The sequence below is a fragment of the Schistocerca americana genome, chromosome 2 (assembly GCF_021461395.2).
Source record: "Schistocerca americana isolate TAMUIC-IGC-003095 chromosome 2, iqSchAmer2.1, whole genome shotgun sequence".
In the NCBI taxonomy this organism is placed as follows: Eukaryota; Metazoa; Arthropoda; class Insecta; order Orthoptera; family Acrididae; genus Schistocerca; species Schistocerca americana.
In genome coordinates, this window is record NC_060120.1 from 660,163,790 (window position 1) to 660,190,550 (window position 26,761).

General features: G+C 44.2%; 1 protein-coding gene across 1 annotated transcript in view; it reads left to right on the forward strand.

Moving 5' to 3' along the window:
• The window catches only part of LOC124595907, a 135,507-nt gene that overhangs the window by 42,195 nt on the left and 66,551 nt on the right, over nucleotides 1-26,761 (forward strand). The window contains exon 3 of the mRNA XM_047134818.1: nucleotides 2,083-2,264. Within this exon, the coding sequence (XP_046990774.1) occupies nucleotides 2,083-2,264 (182 nt within the window). The remainder of the gene's footprint in view (nucleotides 1-2,082; nucleotides 2,265-26,761) is intronic.

The following is a 26,761-nucleotide window of genomic DNA, read 5'->3' on the forward strand; positions in this document are numbered from 1 at the left end:
TCTAGATATTGTTGAATAAATATGTGGTTATACACTGAAGAGCCAAAGAAACTGGTACTCCTGCTTAATATTGTGTAGGGCCGCCGCGAGCACGTAGAATTGCCGCAACACGGCGTGGCATGGACTCGACGTCTGAAGCAGTGCTGGAAGGAAATGACGCCATGAATCCTGCTGGGCTGTCTGTAAAGCCGTAAGAGTACGAGGAGGTGGAGACCTCTCCTGAACGGCATTTTGCGAGGCATCCCAGGTATGCCAGCGGAAGTGTTTAAGCTCAGAAGAGTGTACCTGGAGCCACTCTCTAGAAATTCTGGACATGTGGGGTGTCGCATTGTCCTGTTGCAATTGCCCAAGTCCGTCGGAATGCACAATGGACTTGAATGGATTCAGGTGATCAGACAGGATGCTTACGTACGTGTCACCTGTCAGAGTGGTATCTAGACGCATCAGGGATCCCATATCAGTCCAATTGCACACGCCCCACACCATTGCAGAGCTTCCACCGGCTTGAACAGTCCCCTGCTGACATGCAGGGTCCATGGATTCATGAAGTTGTCTCCATACTCGTACACGTCCGATCCGCTCGATACAATTTGAAACGAGTCATACGACCAGGCAATATGTTTCCAGCCATCAGCAGTCCAATGTCGGTGTTGATGGCCCCAGGCGAGGCGTAAAGTTTTGTGTCAAGCAGTCATCAAGGGTACACGAGTGGGCCTTCGGCTCCGAAAGCCCAGACCGACAATGTTTCGTTGAATGGTTCGCACCCTGACACAGCATTGAAATCTGCAGCAATTTGCAGAAGGGTTGCACTTCTGTCAGTCGTCGTTGGCCCCGTTGTTGCAGGATCTTTTTCCGGCCACAACGATGTCGGAGATTTGATATTTTACCGGATTCCTGATATTCACGGTACACTCGTCAAATGGTCGTACCGAAAAATTCCCACTTCATCGCTACCTCGGAGGTGCCGTGTTCCATCGCTTGTGCGCTGACTATAACACCACCTTCAAACTCACTTAAATCTTGATAACCTGCCATTGTATCAGCAGTAACCTATCAACAACAGGGCCAGACACTTGTTGTCTTATACCGGGTGATCAAAAAGTCAGTATAAATTTGAAAACTGAATAAATCACGGAATAATGTAGATAGAGAGGTACAAATTGACACACATGCTTGGAATGACATGGGGTTTTATTAGAACCAAAAAAATACAAAAGTTAAGAAAATGTCCGACAGATGTCGCTTCGTCTGATCAGAATAACAATAATTAGCATAACAAAGTAAGACAAAGCAAAGATGATGATCTTTACAGGAAATGCTCAATATGTCCACCGTCATTCCTCAACAATAGCTGTAGTCGAGGAATAATGTTGTGAACAGCACTGTAAATCATGTCCGGAATTATGGTGGGGCATTGGCGTCGGATGTTGTCTTTCAGCACCGCTAGGGATGTCGGTCGATCACGATACACTTGCGACTTCAGGTAACCCCAAAGCCAATAATCGCACGGACTGAGGTCTGGGGACCTGGGAGGCCAAGCATGACGAAAGTGGCTGCTGAGCACACGATCATCACCAAACGATGCGCGCAAGTGATCTTTCACGCATAAACATCGTACGTTCCAGCAGGTGTTTATCAGCCAGGCTGGGGATGATGCTATTCTGTAACATATCGGCGTACCTCTCACCCGTCACGGTAGCAGTCATTGACGTTTTGCTGTCCAGCACCATCTGTCGGACATTTTGCGAACTTTTTTTTATTCTAATAAAACCTCATGTCATTCCAAGCATGTGTGTCAATTTTTACCTCTCTATCTACATTATTCCGTGTTTTATTAAGTTTTCAAATTTATACTGACTTTTTGATCACCCGGTATAAGCGTTGCCGAACGGAGCACCGTATTCTGCGTGTTTACATATCTCTGTATGCCAATACCAGTTTCTTTGGCGCTTGAGTGTAATTACGTAAATGTTATTATACGAGTAGTTATTGTTACCGAAGCAGTGCTTCAGCTGCTTCCCCCGACTGCTCGCCACTGATTTGTTGAACACCCTGTACGACTCGTCAATGCGGTGCCGGCAGCGACGGTGGCGTGGCGGCACGTGTACCTGCGCGTGGCGCGCTGGCGCTGGCCGGACCTGGAGGTGGTGTCGCCGGTGACGGTGCGCGCGCTCATGGACACGCGCCGCAACCAGGCGCTGCTCACCGCCGCCGTCGGGCTGCGCACCGCCGTCGACCTGGCCGCCCTGCAGGCGCGCGTCAGCGTGAGTACCGCGCCGCGCCGCGCCAGCAGCAGCATGGGCGTCCAGCATCACTACAGCCAGCTTTGTTGATTATCGCCGGCCGGAGTGGCCGAGCGGTTCTAGGCGCTTCAGTCCGGAACCGCGCGACCGCTACGGTCGAAGGTTCGAATCCTGCTTCGGACATTGGTGTGTGATCTCCTTAGGTTAGTTAGGGGACTGATGGCCTCAGAAGTTAACTCCCATAGTGCTCAGAGCGATTTGAACCATTTTTTTGTTGACTATCAGCGTGTGGATTATCCAGTTTTCGGGTTAACTTTGCACAACTCAGGTTTCTTTTTCTTTTTTTAAAAAAAAAAAGATAAAGGAAGAAAGCAAGCCTGAAGTTACAAAATGCCAGTCGATTTGGCATTGACAAATGGGAGGCCACTACATTCCGATCACGAACTTATTTCATACGTTTTAGTAGCCCATTGTCCGCAGCTCGTGGTCTTGCGGTAGCGTTCTCGCTTCCCGCGCACGGGGTCCCGGGTTCGATTCCCGGCGGGGTCAGGGATTTTCTCTACCTCGTGATGACTGGGTGTTGTGTGACTTCATTATCATTTCATCATCATTGACTCGCAAGTCGCCGAAGTGGCGTCAACTAAAAAGGACTTGCAATACGGCGGCTGAACTTCCCCGCATGGGGCCTCCCGGCCAACAATGCCATACGATCATTTCAGTTCATTTCAGTAGCCCATTAGAGCAACATGCCAACGGCCTTGCTGTAGTGGTAACAGCAGTTCCCATAAGATCACTGAAGTTAGGCGCTCTTCGGCTTGGCTAGCACTTCGATGGGTGACCGTCCGGGTTCGCCGAGCGCTGTTGGCGATCGGGATGCATGCAGCCCTTCTGGGGCCAATTGAGGAGCTCATGTCCATTATAATTATCCGGGCTGTTATGCCGTGGTCGGTTGATGAATTGTGAGGTGATTCCCAACGTTTCGTCTCCGACTGCGGGAGACTTCTTCAAGGGGGTCCGTAGCGAGCCAGTGTGTGTGTTGGACCTTCCATCAAGCTACGGACCCCCTTGAAGATGTCTCCCGCAGTCGGAGACGAAACGTTGGGAATCACCTCAGAATTCATCAGCCGACCCCGGCATAACAGCCCGGATAATTATAATGGACATGATATTTCCGGCCGTGAAAGTTTACATTTTAGTATAATTGAGGAGCTACTTGACTGAGAAGTAACAACTCTGGTCACGGAAACTGCCGACGGTCGGGAGAGCAGCTTGCTGGCGACATGCCCCTCCCGTTGCAAATTGCCAGGCCTGTTCGGACGGAATCACTGGGACAATATAATGTACAAGTGGTAAGGTGTACCAGGGGGGTGTCCGGGAAGCAGGGACGAATATAGACGTGCAATAGTACATACAAAATTTATTGAAAATTAATACTTTTCTGTTTTTTACAAACACATTTAGCAATTTCTCCCATTTATTTATGAAAAACTGTATCCATCAACAAATGCCGCATGGCATACAAGCAAAGCGTTCATTGAAGTTCTCGATGACGCGTTCACAAATATCTAGTGGGATGTCGTTAATATTCCTTTTAATTTCATCCTTCAGCTGGTGCCAGCCGCTGTGGCCGAGAGGTTCTAGGCGCTTCAGGCTGGAACCGCGCGACCGCTACTGTCGCAGGTTCGAATCCTGTCTCGAGCATGGATGTGTGTGATGTCTTTAGGTTAGTTAGGTTATTAGTTCTAAGTTTTAGGGGACTGATGACTTCAGATGTTAAGTCTCATAGTGCTCAGAGCCATTTGAACCTTCAGTTGGTGTACTGATTGTGGTTTGTTCACGTACAGTTTTGATTTCACAAATCTCCACAAAAAAAAAGGTCACAAGGCGTAAGGTCGCGCGATCTGGCAAGGACATTCCTGGTTGCCACGCAAAGAGATAATTTTTTGAGGTAACTTTTCATGCGGAAGTGCAATCGTTTCACGGGATGTGTGACATGTCGAACCGTCTTGTTGGAACCAAAAATCTTCAGTTTCATTAATAAGACGGAAAAATCAATCAGAAATCATATTTCGGTAACGGTCGCCGTTCACTGTGACGGTACCTCCCCCCCCCCCCCTCATCATTTTCAAAGATCAGTCTTCCTACCTAGAACCCACACCATACAGTCGTGCGTTGTGGATCCGTCTCATCTTCCACCGTCACTCGCGGATTTTCGTTACCTCACATTCTGCAGTTCTGCTTACTGGGGTATCCAGATGTGGTGGCCGAGCGGTTCTAGGCGCTTCAGTCAGGAACCGCGCGACCGCTACTGTCGCAGGTTCGAATCCTGTCTCGAGCATGGATGTGTGTGATGTCCTTAGGTTAGTTAGGTTATTAGTTCTAAGTTCTATGGGACTGATGACCTAAGATGTTAAGTCCCATAGTGCTCAGAGCCATTTGAACCATCCAGAGGTGGATATGCGTCGCACCTGAGAAAATTATTCCTTTTGTGAAGTTCTCGTTCTCCGCTTGTCGAGCCAAGACCCTTTGAGCAAATCGGTGTCTCTTTTCACGATCTGCAGCCTTCAACTCTTGTGTAAGCTCATTCTTCTACGCGTGCATTTTCAGATCGTCTAAAAGCATTTCATGCAGTGAACTTCGTGATAAATTCAATTGTTGAGCTCGTCGGCGAACCGATTTTCCGGGCCTTATGGCTACGTTGTCATGCACGACAGCAATGTTTTCTTGTGTTCGAACAGAACGCGGTCGTCCTGTTTACTTAACGCTTGAACCAGAATCTGTTTTCTAAACCTTCCGGGTCAACTTCCGAACTGATTATTCGGTTGGAGCAGCATTACGCCCGAGTGTCACAAGCAGTTCACGAACGGTTGTGGTGGGACTTTCACTGTTTTTGTAATAACTTTGCGTTGCCCAGTTGTTACCTGCTCCACGACGAAAATAAAAATCAAACAACAATGTTCACCACACAAAAGCTATCAGGCTACTGATAGGAAGTATCGCAGATAACAAACATGGAAAACCACGGCTACCATCGTCATATGACAAAATGGCGCAAAATTCAAACTCGTTCTTACTTCCCCCATATACCAGTTACTTAGGCAATTTGGAGAAAATCGCAAGAGAAGTTTTACGTGTCGAATATGTACTGACAAGTTGCGACTCAGCTCGAGGTGGAGGCGGCCAAGCAGTTAGCGTTCAACTGCCATAATCGGTGCCTCTCTGGATCGATTGCCCCTCATTATACTATATTTTTTTCAACACTCGTCATGTTATTTCATATATGTGACATTTGAAAGGTAATATCATGAAAAACACGTGTGTTTACGTGATCTTTTATTGGACTTCCAATGTTATGTGCTTTCTTACTAATTTTAATTTTTGCAACAAATAGTATATTTTTAACAATCGACAGTTAAATGGCCAAACGCATGAAGTTTTCTGATGTATGCCATTCGTGATTTAGGAAATACTTCATGCCTGCAATCGGTTAAGGTATGCAGAACTGCTTTGCATCTGAACGTTTCGACCTGCAGACGCAGAGGCGGGCTTCGTTTGGCAGCTAACTTGAGTAGCGGTGAGACCTTACTAATATAGAAAGAAAGAATTGTGTACGTGCCGGGATTTTTTTGAAAATCACAATCACGCAGTATAGTTTAAAACTACATGCATACAAACAGCTTCTTTCATCATATTGCCTTTGGAATATCATATATATGAAATAGTATGACAGTGTTGAAAAATATATACGGGGTGATTCAAAAAGAATACCACAACTTTAGGAATTTAAAACTCTGCAACGACAAAAGGCAGAGCTAAGCACTATCTGTCGGCGAATTAAGGGAGCTATAAAGTTTCATTTAGTTGTACATTTGTTCGCTTGAGGCGCTGTTGACTAGGCGTCAGCGTCAGTTGATGCTAAGATGGCGACCGCTCAACAGAAAGCTTTTGTGTTATTGAGTACGGCAGAAGTGAATCGACGACAGTTGTTCAGCGTGCATTTCGAACGAAGTATGGTGTTAAACCTCCTGATAGGTCGTGTATTAAACGTTGGTATAAACAGTTTACAGAGAATGGGTGTTTGTGCAAAGGGGAAAAGTTCTGGACGGCCGAGAACGAGTGATGAAAATGTAGCACGCATCCAGCAAGCATTTGTTCGCAGCCCAGGAAAATCGACTCGCAGAGCTAGCAGAGAGCTGCAAATTCCACAATCAACCACATTGGCACTTATCTGTCCGTAACTACCTGAACGTCAACTACCCGAGGCGATGGATCGGCCGCCAGGCAGCCCGTGACAGAGCACTTCATCACTGGCCTCCAAGAAGCCCTGATCTTACCCCCTGCGATTTTTTCTTATGGGGGTATGTTAAGGATATGGTGTTTCGGCCACCTCTCCCAGGCACCATTGATGATTTGAGACGAGAAATAACAGCAGCTATCCAAACTGTTACACAATTTTGGTAAACATTTTTGGAATGCAGTGATCAATAAATTGTTATATTTAGATTAAAGTTCAGTCTTGATCACGTTATGTCTGTTTTAATGAGTAACCGGTTTCGGTTTTTTCTATAAAACCATCATCAGACCTGTGAATAAATTTTAAGAAATACTAGATACCAATTTTTAAATGAATGAAAAGGTCTAATGATGTCAAAATTTTTAACAAAATAAAATAAAATTAGTTATACCCATTGGTCCCTTGGGTTGGTAGGTGGAGCTCTCCTTGCTGCTGTGCAGTCAACTGATGGTTATGAGTGCTGAGCACGAGCTTAAATATGCAGAGGCTCCGCCTACTTCCTGTCACACTACTTCATAACTGCCAATCAGCGTTCATAATATGACGCCATCGTCAAAATATAAAAGTAGGAAATACACTAATAACATAAAATTGATTCATTTAAATATCTGATTAACATATAATAGTTGTGTCTACAACTTATTTCTATTTTGGATAAAAACAGTGAATTACGATGTGTGATAGCTGTGCCCTCTATGGACAACCTTAGTATTATTACAGTGCCAGTTACATCAAAGATGTAAAATCCTTGGCGTTGTGGTATATATCGATTCTACCAAGTCACCTACATCACAATTGCATCTTTGTTGGATGCTGCAGAATCGTCTTGTTTTAACTGTAGTTTTTATGGCAATGTTCTTTATAGCATTAGGTTAGCAGCCAATAGTACGTTCCACATTATGTATATCTGAATAACTGATGAGACTGCTGATGCAGCATATTTTACATACATTACTTTTGCCATGGGTATAACTAATCTTATATTTTTAAAAAACAAAAGAGTAGATGCTTTTATTATAAAATTTCGTCAAAAAGGTCGTAATAATATTTTTCGCGAAAATCTAATTGTTCATTGAGCAGCATTGATGATTTGGTTTTCAAATGAGCATATATCTCGATTTCTTCTAGGATATTCATAAGTAAGCCTTTATTTGCATAATGAAGAACTTGTAAATTCTGTTGTACAGTCCCCTCAGCATGATTATTGAACGTTATATGATGACCAAAAACAGACTTTGTTCGTGAGGTACCTGACGTATGTTCTTTGTACCTTACTGCAAAATTTCGACCTGTTTGGCCGATATATATTTTCTCACAGTCTCTACATTGGATCTTGTATACTCCTGATCTGGTAGATTTTCCATTATCTTTATTTACGGTATGTCTTAATTTTTGTTGTAAGGTATTGTCAGTTGTAAATGCTATTGTTACTCCAGAATTTTTGAATAAGTTAGTGATTCTATCTGATATGTTTCCCATATATGTCATCTTCATATATTTTGGATTACTTATTAGTGGAGTACTTTGTGATTGTTGTACTTTATTAAAAATGATATCTACCTGTCGTGTGTCAAAAGAGTTGGTTTTTGCAATTTGTTTTAAGATGGTCATTTCCTTTTTGATCTCATTAGCTTCTAGCGGTAATTTTAGTATTCGGTGTATCATAGACTTAAAAAATGCTTTTTTATACTTGTCAGGATGACATGATGTAGCATTAACTGTTACGCCTGATATGCTACAGAGAGTGTGGAACGAGTTGGAGTATCGGGTTGATATTGCTCGAGTGTCTGGAGGGGGCCATATTGAACATCTCTGAACTTGTTTTTGAGTGAAAAATAACCTTTTTAAATACTCTTTGTAATGATGTATAACAGAAGGTTATATTATGTTTCTTTCATTAAATACACATTTTTAAAGTTGTGGTATTCTTTTTGAATCACCCTGTGGTTTAAAAAAGAAGCAAAAAGTGGGTGGGACTCGATCTAGCAATTCGCCTATTACAGACCTTGAACGCTAATCACTTGACTGCTGCCATCATGTATTTCGAATCGCAGCTCACCGGTATATATTGGACGCGTAAAACTTTTCTTGTAATTTTTTCCGAAATTGCCCAAGTAGTACGCCTTACTACTTGCGTATTATGTTGTCCTTACGGACTACTAAAAACGCATGAAGTTTGGAGTAAATCTGAGACCCGAACATCGTCGACTCCCCTCGTGAGAATCATTTCGGCACCGTAGTGACTGTGTCGACACAGAACCACCCTTAAGGAACACTACTGAAATCTGTGCGCAACAGGCCATCTGAACGCTTATTAATGTTTTCTGATTCCACTAGTGAAACCTAAGTTGGCAGCTTGTGATAGAACAACCAACATCTAACGTCCCACAAAAAGAAATCAAAACTAGTAAATGAACAGCGCATATTCGCTATTGAAATAAGAAAAGCTTTTCATTGAAGTCACTAATTTATTGAAACAGAATTGTTTATGAAACACGATGTTCAAAGTAAACAATAAAGAACACATGTAGATCACAGTTATCTCACTAGTAATGCTCGGTGACAAAGTTACATGAAAGCGTGGTATTCTCAATGCAATGTCTCCTTCCTTGTATAACAATGGTAACGCTACGTGATTGACTCAATCTGACATGAGAGTGATATAAATGTCGTGTGGCTAGGGCCTCCCGTCGGGTAGACCGTTCGCCTGGTGCAGGTCTTTCGATTTGACGCCACTTCGGCGACCTGCGCGTCGATGGGGATGAAATGATGATTAGGACAACACAACACCCAGTCCCTGAGCGGAGAAAATCTCCAACCCAGCCGGGAATCGAACCCGGGCCCTTAGGATTGACAGTCTGTCACGCTGACCACTTTTTTTTTTTTTTTTTTTTTTTTTTTTTTTTTTTTTTTTTTTGACCACTCAGCTACCGGGGCGGACATGAGAGTGATTATTAACCTTGAAACTGAAAAGCTATACCGCATGCATTAACTTATTAACTGCTGCCAGAAACTGAAAGAACACGCCACTGAGGATTTAACGCAACACAAAAAGTTACGTAAGTCCCGCAGCTGTAAAGATGCCGACGGTAGACAACTGCCCGTCGTAGGCGAATTCCGTGCTCAGCGCTGCGAAAGATCTGCAAATCTGCATCCAGGACACTCGTACACAGGATCGAACGTCGTGTTTTCACCCGCAGACCCAACTCTGTGATGCATACACGACGCCATCTCCGAATACACTCTTCTCCTCGGTGTTCCGGAACAATCACCGATGCTCTGAAACTCATCCTACCACTTGGACGTGGCAAGATTCCTCCACACCAACTGTATAATCAAAAATAGGCTCACGGTTTCCCTCCAGGAGACAGTCAAAAACCGAGCGAGGTGGCGCAGTGGTTAGCACACTGGACTCGTATTCGGAAGGACGACGGTTCAATCCCGCGTCCGGCCATCCTTATTTAGGTTTTCCGTGATTTCCCTAAATCGCTCCAGGCAAATTCCGGGATGGTTCCTTTTGAAAGGGCACGGCCGACTTCCTTCCCTAATCCTATGAGACCGATAACCTCGCTGTTTGGTCTCTTCCCCCAAACAACCAACCAACCAACCAACCAACCTACCTCCTCCCTCCCTGTATTATCTCATTGCCATTGGCAGACAGGCAAAAGACACTCCCCTAATGCAAAGACTTGCCGTCAGAGTGCACTGACACCACTGGTGCAACCTCTGACATTACTGTCTGATTTCCAATCACGGCAGTTATTTTTTAACAGGCACGGGAAATCTCTTGGCGTGATAACAGCTTTCCAAAAATACATCGACTGCACTGACGCCGGTCTGTCGGACGTCCAAGAGTGTGGGGCTATTTCAGATTCAGAGAAGAACGTTTTACTACGTTAGCGGATATGCTTCTCTTAAAAGAAAGTTCCTCGGCCATCAGGACCGGAGCTATCTGCAGAGTATGAAAAAAGGCGCCGTTAACGCGTGCCATAAGGACGGTTTATAACCTAGCCTATGTTGTAAACATGAGCGAGTACGCACGAACACAGGTGGATGTGTTCCGTATATTTTATTGGACGACGTGCCATTTTTGGTGACAGCGAGATGTTCTGTGCTGTTGCCAGTGGTCCTCGAGTGTTTTTACCCGATGTCTGATGATGCTCCTGTGAAAGTGAAACGCGTCACAAATTAAATAAATAAAAGAGTATTTTTCAACCCAGACTGCCTATTCTTTCTTGAAAGAAGTATTGTTAGCAGCAGGTCACTGCTGGGCGTTTGGTGACTTCCTGTGGCATCTCCCACAGCCCTTGCAGAAACTCCCGTAACGTGAGAGCAGCCATGAGGCCCTACATACTCTACGCTATTGTACCTGCATCTATCCGCTTCGTCGTTCCCCGAATTCGGCTCATTAAGGCGGCCCTGCGAGGAGTCTGCAATTCTTTTCAGGCAATTGCAGCACAGACAGAACACAAAATCGTAGTCAGCAGAAAGCACTATCCGTCACCTCTAATTACTCAGTGGAACTACACTACTGACCATTAAAATTGCTACACCAAGAAGAAATGCATACGATAAACGGGTATTCATTGGACAAATATATTGTACTAGAACTGACATGTGATTACATTTTCACGCAATTTGGGTGCATAGATCCTGAGAAATCAGTACCCAGAACAACCACCTCTGGCCGTAATAACGTCCTTGATACGCCTGGGCATTGAGTCAAACAGAGCTTGAATGGCGTTTACAGGTACAGCTGTCCATGCAGCTTCAACACGATACCACAGTTCATCAAGAGTAGTGACTGGCGTATTGTGACTATCCAGTTGCTCGGCCACCATTGACCAGACGTTTTCAATTGGTGAGAGATCTGGAGCATGTGCTGTCCAGGCCAGCAGTCGAACATTTTATGTATCCAGAAAGGCCCGTACAGGACCTGCAATATGCGGTCGTGCATTATCCTGCTGAAATGTAGGGTTTCGCAGGGGTCAAATGAAGGGTAGAGCCACGGGTCGTAACACATCTGAAATGTAACGTCCACTGTTCAAAGTGCCGTCAGTGCGAACAAGAGGTGACCGAGACGTGTAACCAATGGCGCCCCATACCATCACGCCGGGTGATAAGCCAGTATGGCGATGACGAATACAGGCTTCCAATGTGCGTTCACCGCAATGTCGCCAAACACGGATGCGACCATCATGATGCTGTAAACAGAACCTGGATTCATCCGAAAAAATGACGTTTTGCCATTCGTGCACCCAGGTTCGTCGTTGAGTACACCATCGCAGGCGCTCCTGTCAGTGATGCAGCGTCAGGTGTAACCGCAGCCGTGGTCTCCGAGCTGATAGTCCATGCTGCTGCAAACGTCGTCGAACTGTTCATGTAGATGGTTGTCTTGCACACGTCCCCATCTGTTGACTCAGGGATCGAGACGTGGCTGCACGATCCGTTACAGCCATGCGGATAAGATGCCTGTCATCTCGACTGCTAGTGATACGAGGCCGTTGGGATCCAGCACGGCGTTCCTTATTACCCTCCTGAATCCACCGATTCCATATTCTGCGAACAGTCATTGGATCTCGACCAACGCGGGCAGCAATGTCGCGATACGATAAACCGAAATTGCGATAGGCTACAATCCGACCTTTATCAAAGTCGGAAACGTGATGGTACGCATTTCTCCTCCTTACACGAGGCATCACAACAACGTTTCACCAGGCAAGTCGGTCAACTGCTGTTTGTGTATGAGAAATCGGTTGGAAACTTTCCTCATGTCAGTACGTTGTAGGTGTCACCACCGGCGCCACCCTTGTGTGAATGCTCTGAAAAGCTAATCATTTGCATATCACAGCATCTTCTTCCTGTCGGTTAAATTTCGCGTCTGTGGCACGCCATCTTCGTGGTGTGGCAATTTTAACGGCCAGTAGTGTAGATGCCGAGGCACTCAGTACGCAATCACTGTAATCCTGTCTCATCAACCGCCTAACAATAATAAAAATGAAAGGGAGACAAGCCTTCAGGACTTCTGTTACAAATTACTCTCTATTAGAATACACTACAGCGCTCTCTATACACTTGGGCCATTCTTCGATGAATTTCCATTCCCCGCTCTCCTTTCACTGTAAGGAAACGTACTAGACCCCTTTTCTCTTTTTCCGAAACCTCCATTTCTCGGTCTCCGTAGGCAATGGTTCTTCAGCAATTTTCATTTTACAGTCTCCAGCTTGTTTCTTTTTGAATGCCCTTAATACGGTAGTTGTCATACCTCCGGCCACATACCCGATGTGCCGATCTTTACATTCATTGGTAACCCACATAAATTAGTATGTTATGAGCCCCCAATAAGCTAGCTACAGTAAGGGTACGATACGTTGACCAACGGCTCCTTAGCACTGACTGTTAAGTCAGCACCATACAGAAAAGGAGGAAGATGAGGAGATTAGTGTTTCACATCCCGTCGACAACGAGGTGGTTAGAGACGGGGCACAAGCTCGGAATAGGGAAGGATGGGAAAGGAAATCGGTCGTGCCCTTTCAAAGGAACCACCCCAGCATTTGCCTGGAGCGATTTTGGGAAGTCACGGAAACCCTAAATCTCGTTGATTGGTTGATTTGGGGGAGGGGACCAAACGGTGAATCATCGATCACATCGGATTAGGGAAGAATGGAGAAGGAAGTCGGTCGTGCCCTTTCAAAGGAACCATCCAGGCTTTTGCCCGAAGTGATTTAGGGAAACCACGGAAAACTTAAATCACGATGACCTGATGCGGGTTTCAACTGTCACCCTCCCGAGTCCAGCGTGCTAACTACTGCGCCACCTCGCTCTGTAGCATCATAGTGAACACTACTGCTGAGTGTTGTCTGTTTCATGTTGCTGCCAACCTCAGCAATCTAACAGCTGTTGCACTATAGTTGCGTGGTGAAGTGTTGTTGGTTTTACTAAGTGTGTAAGTGGCTTTGATTAGTAATAGTATTTGCGCTTGTATTTAAATTCACTACTGAGTATGAGACACCATCACAGAAGTTTTATATAATACTGTTCTACTCATTCCATTTTAATACAACTGCCTTAGTTAATTTAATGTTACTTTCTACATATAAGCTCCACATTTGAAGGTGATCATCTGTGTAATATCCATCCACTTATCAGTGCTACTGCGCTGTCAAATATTTATATCGTAGTAGCTGATCAGTACGAGTCACGCACGCCCGTGAGATGAGATGTCAATACTGGAAGACAAACAATAAAACGTTCTCCCTCTCGCACCCTCAACCGCTGCAGTGATCGCACGGATAAAGAGGAATGTTCGATACAAGTCGTCGGTTTTGACCAGTGACACAGGAAATATGCGAGGACGACGTAAATAAAACGGCGACTACAAAGTGATGTTATTGGCAATTTCTTTTCAAACGACCTAAGCTAGAGATCAGTCTGTCACCACAGACAATTTATTTTAGTTTCACACTCGTTGACCTCGCCAATGTGACCAGACTGTTGTCACCTTCTAACTAACCTACATGCCGAGGAATCGTATCGAACATTCTTGTTGGCCTGGTCGTGCTACCTACCCTTCTGGCACTGAGGTAAACGGTCAACTTTACTTACCTCGCGGCCGAATTCAGCAGCGTCAATTAAAATTGAACAACCTTACAATATTACTGTCCCTTTAAGTGTTTTTGTTTTTTACTAAGCCGGACAACTACACTCACCGAGCGGGGTGGCGCAGTGGTTCGACACTGGACTCGCATTCGGGAGGACGACGGTTCAATCCCGCGTCCGGCCATCCTGATTTAGGTTTTCCGTGATTTCCCTAAATCGCTCCAGGCAAATGCCGGGATGGTTCCTCTGAAAGGGCACGGCCGACTTCCTTCCCCATCCTTCCCTAATCCGATGAGACCGATGACCACGCTGTCTGGTCTCCTTCCCCAAACCAACCAACCAACCAACTACACTCTTAAAAAGCTCTAAACTTCAGTTGAAGTTTTTGGGTTCGGCTGCTAGTCGCTAGATGCGTGTCGCTACAAAGTACGGTCGAGCACCGCAGTCCGCATGAAAACTTGATTCAGTCCTCAGTTTGACGACCACCGACTTCATACAATGGCGTCCAAAATTAAAGCAAAAAACGGAAAAAATCGCAAGGTAGCGTTTATTTTGCCACAAAACAGTATAAATATGTGATAGTAAAGTAGAAAGAATGTAAAGAATACAGAATATAATCAACTGCAATATGCATAATGGTAGACAAAAACGTTCTTCGTTTTTTTTCTCAACTTAACGGATTTGCACACGCAGTCTGACAACTGGTTAACGTGCTCAGTATGGGGTGCGACTACCTATGGCACTAATACAGGCCTGACAGTGATTGGACATCCTATGAATGATATCGTCAATCTCATGTTGAGGCAATAATGCCCATTCTTCCTGCAGAGCTGCTCACAAGTGTTGGAGAGTGGTTGGTGGATGCTGACGTGATGCAGCCCGTCTCCCTAGTGCATCCCAGACATGTTGTATGGGATTCAAATCGGGAGAACGAGAAGGCCACGCCATGCGTGCAATATCTTCCGTTTCCAAAAAACCATCAACCACACTTATTCTATGAGGTTGAGCATTATCGTCCATCAATACAAAGTCTGGGCCCACTGCACCTCGCACCAACCGCGCATGAGATCCCATCATATCCTCAGGGTACCTGACGGCAGTTCAGTCTTCCTCGTTCACCCGTACAGTTTCATGAAGAGGTGTTCGAGTGGTGAACATCATCACTGCCCGCACTATTAGGGATCCTCGTCGACATCGGTCTCTTTCCAGAAACCGTGTTCCACGTGCCCTCCAGATGCGAATCCATCGACAATCACTCTCCAGATCAAATCGGGACTCATCTCTGAAAAGAACATTGGCCCACTGCTCGAACGTCCAGGTGGCATGTTGACGGCTCCACTCTAGACGTTCCCTTCTGTGAAGACCCGCCAGAGGTAAGCATAAAGGCTACACTACCGGACCCTTCTGTACACCATTTTCCTCGATACAACACGTCTAGGCCAGATGCCAGTTCCTGTGCAGTACTAAGGCCCTACCGTCGCTCCATTACAGCCAAATAACGGTCCAGTCTTTCTGATATCACACGTGGTCAGCCCTGCCATGGCCTAGGGACGTTACGGTTTCAGTCTCTATAAACCGTCGCCTCATCCGAGACACAACAGAACGATTCACATTAAGCCATCGGGCCACATCAATTTTCGACGCTTCTGCTTCCATTCTCCCTATGGCCCTCCACAGCACAGAGTCTGTAGGTATCTTCTCTGTGCCATACTGTACCGTCTGTGACTATACACAGCGATTGTGGATGTGAGATTACCCTGAAAACACTAACCCCCTCGATGGGTGCCCTGATGTCATTGTTGGCGTCGTTGTCCGTTGATCGGAATGCCTCTTCCGTGCAGAAAACGATCGTAATGGCATCTGTTGATAGTTTGCATAATCATACCGTAAACTAGACACAGGACGGGGCAATAGTAGTATGTTGTTTAATTTTGGACACCAGTGTACATATCATGATATAACGTTCATAATTCCCAGTGGCAAATAACACTTCCCCAGAGCTCTCGTACAAACGGAAGCCAACTCTCAATCACCTACCAAAGATTATACTTCGCTGTTCCACGCATATCAGTACCACCAGAGATACTGCTGCCCATACAAGAACTTATGCACGGCTTCATGTCTCCCTTCAACCATCTTACACCTATGTTACAACATTTGTATCTATTGTGGTTTGACAGAACATGACATTGACTTATCTATCTTACAACATTCGCAACAGTTGGCAAACAATCGAATCCTCATGACTACTGCATGATCCACGTCCCAATACGTGCTTACAACTGCACTTCAAGTTACGCACGGAAACATTAAAATATAATTACTACTAAGGAAATTAGGTTTGTGGCTGCTTTTCAGGAGACCACTAGCAAAGTCGGCCCAGAGAAGCCCACTGAAAGCTTCCGTCTTTCCCTTCAACATATGACTCGTTCATCTCTCAAAGCGCAAACTATTTTTATTTCTTATAAATTTGCTAGTAACCAAACCTTTTGTTGTAAATGCAATATATTCAAGCCATCCGTGATGTTTCGTAAAGAATGTTGCTCACGTTCAAAGTTCTTTGCTACTGCTGTTTACTCTTTATACTTTTGACATTTCTTTATTTTTTACAAAATTAGCTGCAAATTGTTTATTTCTTGTTGACTACGAAAGTTCACGGCAAGCCTGTTTCGGCATATGTGACATTATCAAGTGTTCCTGATTATTTTTGTATATACTTTTATTCTACGTCTACGTAGTAGTACTATAAGATTTTATCTCTACTGTGGCAGGTAGAGACGTGAGTCGACCAGCCTTCAGGAGTCGTTAGTGCAAGGTGCCTGCCACACTCGCAAGCTCAACACACAATAGACCAATCAACCGATTCTAAGCTCGGACAGAATCCATCACAATCGTACAATTGTTAAGTCGATAATTATTCACACTGCTATATATTAATGTAGCTGAGATTTCATTATCAATGAAATAAAAATTTAATTAATTTCATGTAATTAAAAATGACCTGGCTGATTTTCAGTATTAAAAGAAAACAATATATTTTCTGTTATGGCAGCCTGCAGAATTTTCTCATCCAGAATTTTTGCATTCTCTGTTAACAAACTGAATACCGGTCCACGCCTTAGGCTTGGCGGAAAGATACCTGTGCGCATAGATGCAGCTCACTTCCCACGATGTTAGCGGGAACATAGCGGTGGCCCTGCTTTCCTGCTTCCGTCTTTTGGAACACCTATTAGCTTTGTTCAAATCTCTCAGGACCTCTTATGGGTAGCACAGCTTTGAAAAGCGCTTTTGTAGCACTCTGGCTTCAGAGACAATCAAAGCTGCTTACTCGCGCCACTGCTGGCTATGAGAACTTCTGTTGAGAACCTCTCGGAAATCCGTTGTTGTCAACCCACTCCCGAACACTTGCAGATGCCACGCCTCGCTACATTGCCCGACCTGAGGAAAACACAAGCTAATATCCCAGAATTCACTGGCCCTGCTGTTCCATTCAGAAAATCTACGAGAAAATGGTTGTAAGTATTATCATTTAGCGATGTGTCATAGATTAGAGTCGTCATAACTTTTAGATGCAGTGACGTCCATAAATCGACTTGGAACGTAAGCTCTTTTACGTGCTAATTTGTTGACACAGGTCATGTATTCGATTATTTAGAAATAACCGAAGTTTTTCTTCGTTCAGAAACATTAGTTTATCAAAAATCAACACCTTAACGCTTAACAACGACAATAAACATTTCCATTGCGGCAAAGAGTGTAAAACAATCTCTGCCGTAAGACATAGATATTAAAATGTCTTTCAGGATATGAAATAAAACTATTCACAACAGAAAACTTTCACGCTCCCCCATTTTTTAAATAATTTACACACTCTCACATTATTGCACAGCTCTCGTAGTCGGACAGCAAATAATGGTTTTGTTTCCAGAATAAGATTTTCAGTCTGCAGTGGACTGTGCGCCGGTATGAAACATCCTGACAAATCAAAACTGTGTGCCGGGGGCACTGGCAGAAGTAAAGCTGTGAGGACGGGTCGTGAGCCATGCTCGAGTAGCTCCGATGGTAGAGCACTTGCTCACGAAAGGCAAAGGTCCCGACTTCGGGTTCGGGCCGCCACACAATTTTGATCTGCTAGGAAGCTACGTATCAGCGCACACTCTGCTGCAGAGTGAAAATCTCATTCTGGAAACATCCCCCAGACTGTGGCTTAGCCATGTCTCCGCATTATCCTTTCTTCCAGGAGTGATAGTTCTGCGAGGTTCGCAGGAGAGCTTCTGTGAAGTTTGGAAGGTAGGAGACGAGTTACTGCCAGAAGTAAAGCACGGGTCGTGAGTTGTGCTTGGGTATCTCAGTGGTAGAGCATTTGCTCACGAAAGGCAAAGATCCCGATTTCGAGTCTCGGTCCGGCACACAGTTTTGATCTGCTAGGAATTTTCACTGGTTTTGTTAATAAACCCTCAAGCTGGTTTTGTGTATTTACCGCTGAAACAGTAATTTGACCAGGTATAACTAACTCTCGAACAAGGGAGTGGCTGAGACGAGTATGTTTTGTTCGTCGGCGAAATTCAGGATTCGGTGCGAGTCAAACTGCAGCCTCATTGTCGCTCGTAAGAATGATTAGGAATCCTTTAGCTGATAAAACAAGAGTTGAAAGTCTCTTGATCCAAACAATTTCTTGTGTTGTTTCACTAGCCGCTACAACCTCAGCTTCTGTAGTAGACATTGCAAATGAAGTTTGTCGCTGACTCATTCAACTGACAGGTGCACCGAAGTACAGACAACGAACACCTGAGCTAAATCTTCCAGTCTCTAAATCCTCTCCATGATCGGCATCAGAATTCAAGAATACATTTGTCTTCACCGCTTTTGTAAATCAGTCCATAACAGTTCTACAAGCACTCAAGCTAAAGCGCTCCAAAACCATTTTGGTCTAGTGAGTCTGAGTGAATTCAATTGACCGATCTTCTTTTCTATCAGTTTCCAATCCTATACAATTGGGCTTGATTTTATTTTCAATTCTCTTTCAAGATCTTCAATAAATTCTTTAAGTTCACTATCATGATTGGCCGCAATCAATCCTTCATCAACACAGAGTACGAAGAAAATCTTGTAAGAACCGTTCTGTCTCATATAAAGAGGTCAGAGTCAGCTTCGCTTCTCTTAAATCCTAGTTCCGTGGCATAATTAGTGAATGAATGTCTCATTTCAGCAACGGGGTGTCTGTTTCAGGCAGATAAGCTTTTCATTAGTCGACATAATTTTCTGGGACCATCATTATGACCTTCAGGCGGTGTCACAAATCTTGTTTGCTTGAGATCACCGTAAAGAAAAGCAGTAGTCACGTCTATTTGTGCAATGTTCATATTCTCTTTGGCGGGTGCAGTGGCCGAGCTGTTCTAGGCGCTTCAGTCCGGAACCGCGCAGGTTCGAATCCTGCCTCGGGCATGGATGTGTGTGATGTTCTTAGGTTAGTTAGGTTTAAGTAGTTCTAAGTTCTAGGCGACTGATGACCTTAGAAGTTAAGTCCCATAGTGCTCAGAGCCATTTGAACCAGGCTTCTTTCGACACCATATTTTGCATGGAGACATTCCTAGAATACTGCAAGATCAGGAAGTATGCTGCGGAATTGATCATTTTAGCGCAAAAGCGACTGAGGAATGTTTCCGTGAGCATGCGTCATAGCCCTGGCTATTGCAACAAGAGTACGATTTTCTCTTTCACTGCATCCATTTTGCTGTGGAGTGTATGTCATAACGAAACGTTGAATTACACCCTCCGTCTGTAGAATTTCCATTGTCTGTTTTTTATTGAGCTCTCCTCCTTTATAGCTTAAGAGGTTTTTAATTGCATGCCTAGCAGTCTTTGTTTCTGTCATAAATTGTCTTAATTTATTAAAAACTTGTGATTTTTCCTTGACGAAGTAAAAAACTCGAAATTTACTGTAATCATCTTTGAATAAAACAAAGTACTATATCCAGACTTGGAAGTTTGAAAAGGACAACAGACATCCGTATGACTCAGCTCTCCTTGTTCAGAAGCTCTCTTCCATATGCCAAATGGAAGCCGATGTGCTTTACCGTACGTACAGCCTTTACAGAGCTCAGAATTCAGTCCCACGTATATCCCTAAGATCTTGCAGATTAACATTTTGACATGTCGCTTATTCTGATGTCCAAATCTTTCATGATACGATTGTAGTATGTTTACTCGACTCATGTCATTTGCTTCAGCAAGAATAGGAGGTTTAATGCTTCTCATAATTAATTTAAATAGTCCTGTTTTAAAATAGGCAACGGCCTTGCCGCAGTGGATACACCGGTTCCCGTGGGATCACCGAAGTTAAGCACTGTCGGGCGTGGCCGGCGCTTGGATGGGTGACCATCCCGCCGCCATGCGCTGTTACCGTTTTTCGGGGTGCATTCAGCCTCGTGATGCCAATTGAGGACCTACTCGACCGAATAGTAGCGGCTCCGGTCAAAGAAAACGATGATAACGACCGGGAGAGCGGTGTGCTGACCACACGCCCCTCCTATCCGCATCCTCACCTGAGGATGACATGGCGGTCGGATGGTCCCGATGGGCCACTTGTGGCCTGACGACGGAGTGCTTTTGTTTTATAATAACATCTTTCTGTTGTGGATAGAAATGTACTTTCTGTATTTTTATCCTGTGCCGCTAAGAAAGAAAATAATCTGTTTTTAATTTTTGGTGTATACCATACATCAGACAACGGCTTTGCCGCAGTCGATACACCGGTTCCCGCCAGATCACTGAAGTTAAGCGCTGTCGGGCGTGGCCGGCGCTTGGATGGGTGACCATCCGGGCCGCCATATGCTGTTACAATTTTTCGGGGTGCACTCAGCCTCGTGATGCTAATTGAGGAGCTACTCGACGGTATAGTAGCGGCTCCGGTCAAGGAAACCCATCGTAACGACCGGGAGTGCGGTGTGCTGACCACACGCCCCTCCTACCCGCATCCTCAGTTGATGACGACACGGCGGTCGGATGGTCCCGATGGGCCACCTGTAGCCTGTTGACGGAGTGCTTTTATATACCATACATCACTCAAGGTGATTTTGCGCCACTTTTCATTTACTGCTGCTTCCATATCTTTGCTGGTCTTGCCAACAGCCTTAAACGTGTCGTAGAAACTGATTCTAATCCCCTGAAAAAACTGTCAGTATTGGTGATATGACGTGTTGCCCATTGTCCACAAATCAGCTCTCTCTCTCTCTCTCTCTCTCTCTCTTACTCTCAGACGACATTACAAATGGCTCAAATGGCTCTGAGCACTATGGGACTCAACATCTTAGGTCATAAGTCCCCTAGAACTTAGAACTACTTAAACCTAACTAACCTAAGGACATCACTCACACCCATGCCCGAGGCAGGATTCGAACCTGCGACCGTAGCAGCCCCGCGGTTCCGGACTGCAGCGCCAGAACCGCACGGCCACCGCGGTCGGCACGACATTACAATAGAAGTTTCAGCGAAGAGAACAAAGTTAGTATTTCAACTTTCAGCAGCTTCTTACATATCTCTTTCCTGAGGTTTTTGTGGTCGATTATTTGCAATCCACTTTCGGCATTTTTTGATCACATGGTTTGGATTTTTACAATAATGACAAATGATTTTCTTTTTCCATTACGGGTGTTTAGAGAGTTCTTTCAATGAGTTACTTTACAAGCATCTCTTGAGATGTAGAATTTCCTGCTTTATTCGAGAAAGCTTTTTTGTGTGGACAACACTGAGTTGTCAGGCTATCAATAGATCTATCCCTTTTTGACATAAGCATCCATTTGAATGAATATTACTCATCTGGTAGCGTATCTAAAATTTTACAAATTAAAAATAAATGCGATACTTCGAGGTTTTTTTCTACATTTTTGGCCATTTCTTGCTACAGATGACTCCACAAGTTTTCCAACATTATAAGTGATTGCTACATCACCATTAGAATGTTTCACAGAACATTAATTAACGAAGGTCATCAACTTTATCTTCAAAAACACCGTCAAATGATTTATGCAATTCTGCCCATACTTCTCGACATGTATTAAAACGCATTATTTTCTGCAATGTTTTCTTTGTCATATTCGTAGTCAATACAACTAAAGCATTGCTGTCAGCCTTAAGGTAGCCTAATTATTTAACGCTTTCTTAGGTGTCTCTTTTACTTGAGCAGTAGTATCTTCCGCGGGTTTCGCAGGTTTCACTAATCTACGTTAAATTACGTCAAGCTCTCCACGAATACCATGTAGACAGACATTTGCTTTGTATTTCCTTGTATTCCAGTTTGATTTCCCTTTCAGTAAACCAACGCTTATCGCCCTTGCCGAATCCACAGTCGAAATTCACAAATTGACTCCTAACGCGACGTACGAAAGTCGCAATACGCTAATTTCAGAATTTACACTTCATTTATGTACGAAACTTCAGTTTATTTTAAGTTACGCAGTAGCACACCTAGGCCTATAATCTCTTTGATTATTTAGGAATAACACAAGTTCATTTTCATTCAAAAACACTGGTTTGTTAAAAGTCTACACATAAACGCTTAACGGCTATGATTAAAACTTCATTTGCGTCTAAGAGCGTAAAACAATCTGTGCCTGTAAGACAGGAATATTTAAATCCCATTCAAGTTATTAAGTAAAGCTGTTCACAACACAAAATTTTAACAGTATTTACTTTGTATAGAAGAATAATTATGAAATTGCGTGTTATTTTTTTGACAGTTGTAAAATAACACATCGTTCCAATGATGCTTTATGTTCACAGGTAAATAATTATATGTCAGATAGTTAGAGATGTTTTTGTCAGAGATACTGCACTGTGCATTATATAGGCCTGCGATCTCAGTGTTGTCTATCGTTTTTTGTTTGTTGTGTTTTGTTTATCCCCTTTCTTTTTTATTTATATCAGTATAGGTTTCCAGATAATGTTTATGTGTGACGTACGAATGACATCCTTAATGGACGGACGGACTTCAACATAAGGATAAACACAACGCGATAGATAAAAAGCAATACACAACATTAAGGTCGCGCATCTATATATTGTATATCTCCGACAAAGAACTTCTCTAACTACCTAAGACATAATTTTCTTGTAAACATAAAGCATCATTGGGACGATTTGTCATTTTACGTCAAAAAATAACCAAAGTTCCACGATTATGCTTCTGTAGGAAGTAAATACGTGGCCCGTGTTAACAGTACATAAAAGAACTTACAGCCCAAGATAACTCCACTCAATATTAAGTATAATGTAAGATAAAAATCTTATAATACTGTTAAATAGACGTAGAATAATGATAAATGTAATGTCAATAGGAAGACTTGGATAATGGCACATATGCCGAAAAAAGCTTCTCGTGAACTTAAGTAATTAACAACAAATAAACAATTCGCAGTTAATTTTGTCAAAAGTAGGAAGAAGATGTCACATTATGACCTTACACAAGCTTCAGGCCCAGCAGAGAAGAAAAATCTGTATATTATTATGTTCTCTTAACATTATTTTGAACTTTCTGTCTGACGCACGTACTTCATCTCTTCTTCGACTACATTCCATTACCCTTGTTTGTTTCGTTTCGTTGAGATTCACCGTACAACCTCTTTTGAGACACTCTCCATTCCGTTCAGTTGCTCTTGAAAGTTCTTTGCTGTGTGTGAGAGAATTGCAAACTAGATCGCAAACTTGAAAGTTTTTATATCATTTCTCTGAATTTTAATTCTTTCGAAATTTCCCCTTGGTTTCCTTTACAGATTGAATAACATTGCGAATAGGCTACAACTCTGACTCACTGCCTCCTCGACCATCGTTCTCCTTTCATCTCCTCCGACTCTCTCTGTCAAGACCACGTACGATAAAAATATCCATACACCATTTAGTAGACATTAACATGGGGTTGCCAACGCCTTTGTCCTTATGGCAGCTTCAAGTCTGTTGGATGCACATGCAGTGAGGTGTCTGAATGTTGTGGAAGAATGGCAGCCCATTACTTCTCTTAGAGCCCAAACCAGAGAAGGTAGATATATTGGACGCTGGAGCCTGGAGAGAATTTGGCGTTCTAAACCATCCAGAAAGTGATCCACTGGGTCCAGTTGGGTTCTGTACAGGTCAGTCCATTTCAGGATTGTTATTGTCCACATACCACTGCCTCACAGATGTTTTATTATGACAGGGTGCCCTGTTATGCTGATACAATCTGTCATTGCCTATGAACCGTTCCTCTATTTTATCGAGTCCGCAGTGTTGTCACATACGGCGCCACTCTTTGCCCCACCACATGCATCATTTAGCACTGACAACAGAATTGTATGGCTTGTGAGAGGCCGCTCGGCCATTGTATCCCTGTCTAAATCGCTACGGACAGTCATTGTGGTGTCTCCACTGCTGGTAGCTCTTTGATAGTCACGAGTAGTTCCTTCCGCTGATTTCATGGCATTTTTTGCAGGCACCCTCCAGTGCTCGATAGTCCCAGTCTGCTAGCACACGATATCTAAGTGGTCCTGGTTTACTGTGGTTGTTCCTTTGCGATTCCACTTCAGTCACATCACCAACAGTCGACTTCGGCAGATTTAGAGGGGTTGAAATGTCTGTGATGGCTTTTTTATTCAGGTGACTTTCAGAGACTGGACAATCTTCGAAGTCATTGAGCTGTCCTGACGAACCCATTCTGTTGTTACTGCTTCTCCAATGACAACACAGTACTCGTCGGCTCCTTTCATACTTGCATGTCCGCCTGCTGTGGTAACTAGTGGTCACTTCCGTGTAAGATAGGTGTGGCCAGATACTTTTGATCAGATACTACGAGGGGCGTTCAATAAGTAATGCCACACATTATTCTTCCGAAAGCAGGTTGGTTTTATTCAGGATTACAATACGTCACATTATTCCCAACTCTTATGGCTACAAAACCCTATATTTCAACACCATCTCCGCTCAATGCGACGGCCTTACGCCAGTTTACTGGGAGAGCCTGTATGCTGCATGGTTCTGCTCTACTGGTCGACGTCGGAGCCAATGTCTTGATGCACGAAGAACCCCTCTATCATCCAAGAACCGCTTCCCGCGGAGTGCATCCTTCATTGAGCCAAATGGATGCAAGTCGGAAGGTGCGAGATCCGGGCTTTGGGGTGGGAGGACGAACAGTCGAATGGAGTTCTGTGAGCTTCTCTCGGGTGTGGAGACTTGTGTGAGGCATTGCGTTGTCATGGATAAGAAAGGTTCGCTTACATTTTTGTGGCGACGAATACGCTAAAGTCGTTTCTTTAATTTCCTGAGGGTAGCACAATAACCTTCAGAGTAGATCGTTGCGCCATAAGAGATGACACCATACAGAATAGCCTCTTCAGAGTCCCAGAAGACCATCGTCATGACTTTACCGGCTGTGGGTACAGCTTTGACCTTATTCTTCGGAGGAGAGGTGGTGTGGCGCCGCTCCATGGGGGAACGGACAGGCTTGCACGAGCTTGTTGCGATAATACGAGGGTCTCTCCCAAAGAAATGCACACCACGTTTTTTAATCGATCTTTTATTCTACATGTGTGAAAGTTTTACAGTGTGTTCATACATAATTTAGGAACAATATTTTCATTTCTCAATTTCCATCCCTGTCAACTGCCTTACGCCATCTTGGAACCAGCGCCTGTATACGCGAACGGTAAAATTCTGGACCAGTCTGTTGGAGCCACTGTTTGGCAGCGTGCACAAGGGAGTCATCATCTTCAAACCTTGTTCCACGATGAGAGTCTTTCAGTTCCCCAAAGAGATGATAGTCACATGGAGCCAGGTCAGGACTGTATGGCGGGTGTTTCAGTGTTGTCCATCCGACTTTTGTGATTGAGGCCTGCCGCTGCGAGGACAAACCTCAATATTGTCGTTCCCGATTTCATCACGTAACCTGCTTCCCCACCAACTAATTGTACTGCGGTTGACAGCAGCAACTCCATACACCTTTTTCAACCTCTTGTGGATGTTTCCCACTGTCTAGCTTTCACAGCACAGGAATTCTATAACAGCACGTTGCTTCTACATCTACATCCATACTCCGCAAGCCACCTGACGGTGCGTGGCGGAGGGTACCTGGAGTACCCCTATCGGTTCTCCCTTCTATTCCAGTCTCGTATTGTTCGTGGAAAGAAGGATTGTCGGTATGCCTCTGTGTGGGGTCTAATCTCTCTGATTTTATCCTCATGGTCTCTTCGCGAGATATATGTAGGAGGGAGCAATATACTGCTTGACTCCTCGGTGAAGGTATGTTCTCGAAACTTCAACAAAAGCCCGTACCGAGCTACTGAGTGTCTCTCCTGCAGAGTCTTCCTCTGGATTTTATCTATCATCTCCGTAACGCTTTCGCGATTACTAAATGATACTGTAACGAAGCGCGCTGCTCTCCGTTGGATCTTGTCTATTTCTTCTATCAACCCTATCTGGTACGGATCCCACACTGCTGAGCAGTATTCAAGCAGTGGGCGAACAAGCGTACTGTAACCTACTTCCTTTGTTTTCGGATTGCATGTCCTTAGGATTCTTCCAATGAATCTGTCTGGCATCTGCTTTACCGACGATCAACTTTATATGATAATTCCATTTTAAATCACTCCTAATGCGTACT